Source organism: Stegastes partitus, unplaced genomic scaffold, assembly GCF_000690725.1.
Source record: "Stegastes partitus isolate 25-593 unplaced genomic scaffold, Stegastes_partitus-1.0.2 Scaffold1079, whole genome shotgun sequence".
Taxonomy (NCBI): domain Eukaryota; kingdom Metazoa; phylum Chordata; class Actinopteri; family Pomacentridae; genus Stegastes; species Stegastes partitus.
The window spans coordinates 88,372-90,611 of NW_007578810.1; the positions used below are offsets into that span (position 1 = coordinate 88,372).

Genomic DNA, 2,240 nt, shown 5'->3' on the forward strand with positions numbered 1-2,240 from the left:
TTTATCCAAAAATATTCAGTTTGCTGTCACAGAAGAGCAAAGAAACCAGATCATGTTCACGTCTAAGGAGCTGGACTCACAGACGTCACGCTTTTCTAATTAAAAAATGGCTCAAACGGATTAATTCAACAGTTTGGAACGAATCGATTAATGGCTCCGCTGTCTGCTGGGAGGCGACTCGGGTCGATGTTGGCTCCAGTTTGTGCTGAACATCAGGAGTCGCTCATACTCTCAGCACCAAAGAATGTCGGCTTCATCAAATCAGCATCAACGTCTACGGCTTTCCAACGAGGAGAATCACATTTTTACGTCTCTTTTCTGAATTAATTGAGCTTTTGCACACAGAAAGTACGGATATCTGCAGCCCCGGACTGGGTTTTATTACTGATTATCGAGGCCAGTTTTCCTCTAATCATGCATCTGTCGTCACTTCCTGGTTCCAGAACAAGCCCCGCCCACGCAGCTCTCTGATTGGCTGCGTGTCACAGGTCGCAGCTAATTGACACTGAAAGCAGGAAGATAAGCACATTAGCAGAGCTGAAGTTCTAATAAACCCCGCAGTCACGGAAAAACAAGCTCGGCTTATCTTTTAAACACAAAACACCTGAAAGACCCATAAATTGAAGCATTTACAGACGTTTTTCGACGCTCGATCAACAGTGGAGGTTCGGCGGACGTGACCACGGGGGAAAATATGACATTTCCTGCATGTCAGTGAATCCATACTGGGCTTTTTTTTTTTCTTTCACTGTCATGAGTTACAAACAAGACCTGATTAACCCAGGTGTACTCGAACACATCACAGGTGAACTGTCCCCTCAAAGCCTCCTGAATGAAAAATAGTGTAAAAATCTGAGATAATCAGCAGCTGTACCTGGAGAACAAGAAGCCAGAGTGTGTTATCCGTTCGCTCTCACGCTGGTACAGCTTTAATCCGCCTCTGAACAACCAGAATCCCTGACATTCGGTTCTGTTTCTGGGTTTCGGTGCCCCCCTTGTGAAACCTTGTGGGGACGCCCCTGCAGCTCCAGCTCAGCTCACGTTTCCTTTATCAACTCTCAGCTGTTTGTCTGCAGATAAACAACAATTATATTTAACCTGTTATTCAGCCTCCTGACTCTGATTTCATCATCCTGGTAATTGGTCACATTAAGTGCCAGTTTAAAAAAAAAAAAAAAAAAAAGATAAGTTCTGCAGGAAAACGGACTCTCTGTTGGACACGAGCTGTTTTTTTTTAATCTGTTCTGTTGAAGTCAGAAGCTGCACAAAGTTAAAGCTGGACCCTGAACCCTGACTTTTAGGTGGTGCTGGTCTGTGCATTGAGATATTTGCCTCCGGGGCATGTAATGTGGAGCAGCTCAGCCTGCAGCAGCTGCAGGAGGCCGGTGCTGCCTTCAGGCTCCTGCTCGCCGTGCTGCGGTGTGTGATGGTGAGTTTAGGGGCCTACCTGCGCTGCTCATCCCGCTGCAGGTCGATCACACGCTGCTATGATCCGTATTGATCCCGAGTCTCAACAAAAGTCGCTCCGTCTGCTGCAGCGCTGTCTGTACGAGTCAAGGCGGCGGCAGCGAGGGCGGCGACTTCCGGTCAGACCTTCACAGTAAAACGTACAGCTCCCAAAACCGGACAAATGTACTGAAATCAGGCCCAGCGAACGGATTAAACCAACAAACAATTTTAAAAAAACATGTATAAAACAGTAAAATTGCCTTTAATAAACATTATAATGGAAGTGTTTTTTTCTGTAGTGACTCACTGGTTTAACTATTTTAGGTTTTGATCAAGTTTTATTTTTTAAAAATCTGCTCAGCTTGAGAGGCAAATTCATGTTTATTTATGTTCTATATGGATTTAATAAAATGTTTTGCTTTCAGGATTTAAATATCATGTGCTGAAATGCACAATTGCAGTTCAAAGTTTTAAAAAAAAGTAATTTGCGAACAATTTCGTTTCAAAATGAATAAATGAAAAAAAGATAAAGATAAAAACTGCTGAATAAAATCTATTTGGAGAAACTTAGATTACTATTTGTCAATTTAAATAAATGTGTTCATGATTAAGTATATAACACAAACATTTATTTTTAAATAACGTGAAAAAAACGAGCTGGAAAAACTTTTTTTTTTGGAGTAAGAACTTAAAACTTACGTATGAAAAATACTTTTGATTGTCAAGGAAATAAGCTTATTCTGCTGATCCAGTAGAGCTGGTTGGTTGAACACAGTTTAATTAGACAATTA

The 2,240-nt window shown here is 41.7% G+C and overlaps 1 protein-coding gene across 1 annotated transcript in view; it reads right to left on the reverse strand.

Annotated features, from left to right (window-relative positions):
• LOC103367712 (ssu-2 homolog) overlaps positions 1-1,551 on the reverse strand; it is a 19,295-nt gene extending 17,744 nt beyond the window's left edge. Inside the window, exon 1 of the mRNA XM_008295828.1 lies at positions 1,448-1,551. Coding sequence (XP_008294050.1) covers positions 1,448-1,460 — 13 coding nt within the window. The 5' untranslated portion in view covers positions 1,461-1,551. The remainder of the gene's footprint in view (positions 1-1,447) is intronic.
• Positions 1,552-2,240: the final 689 nt, after the last annotated feature.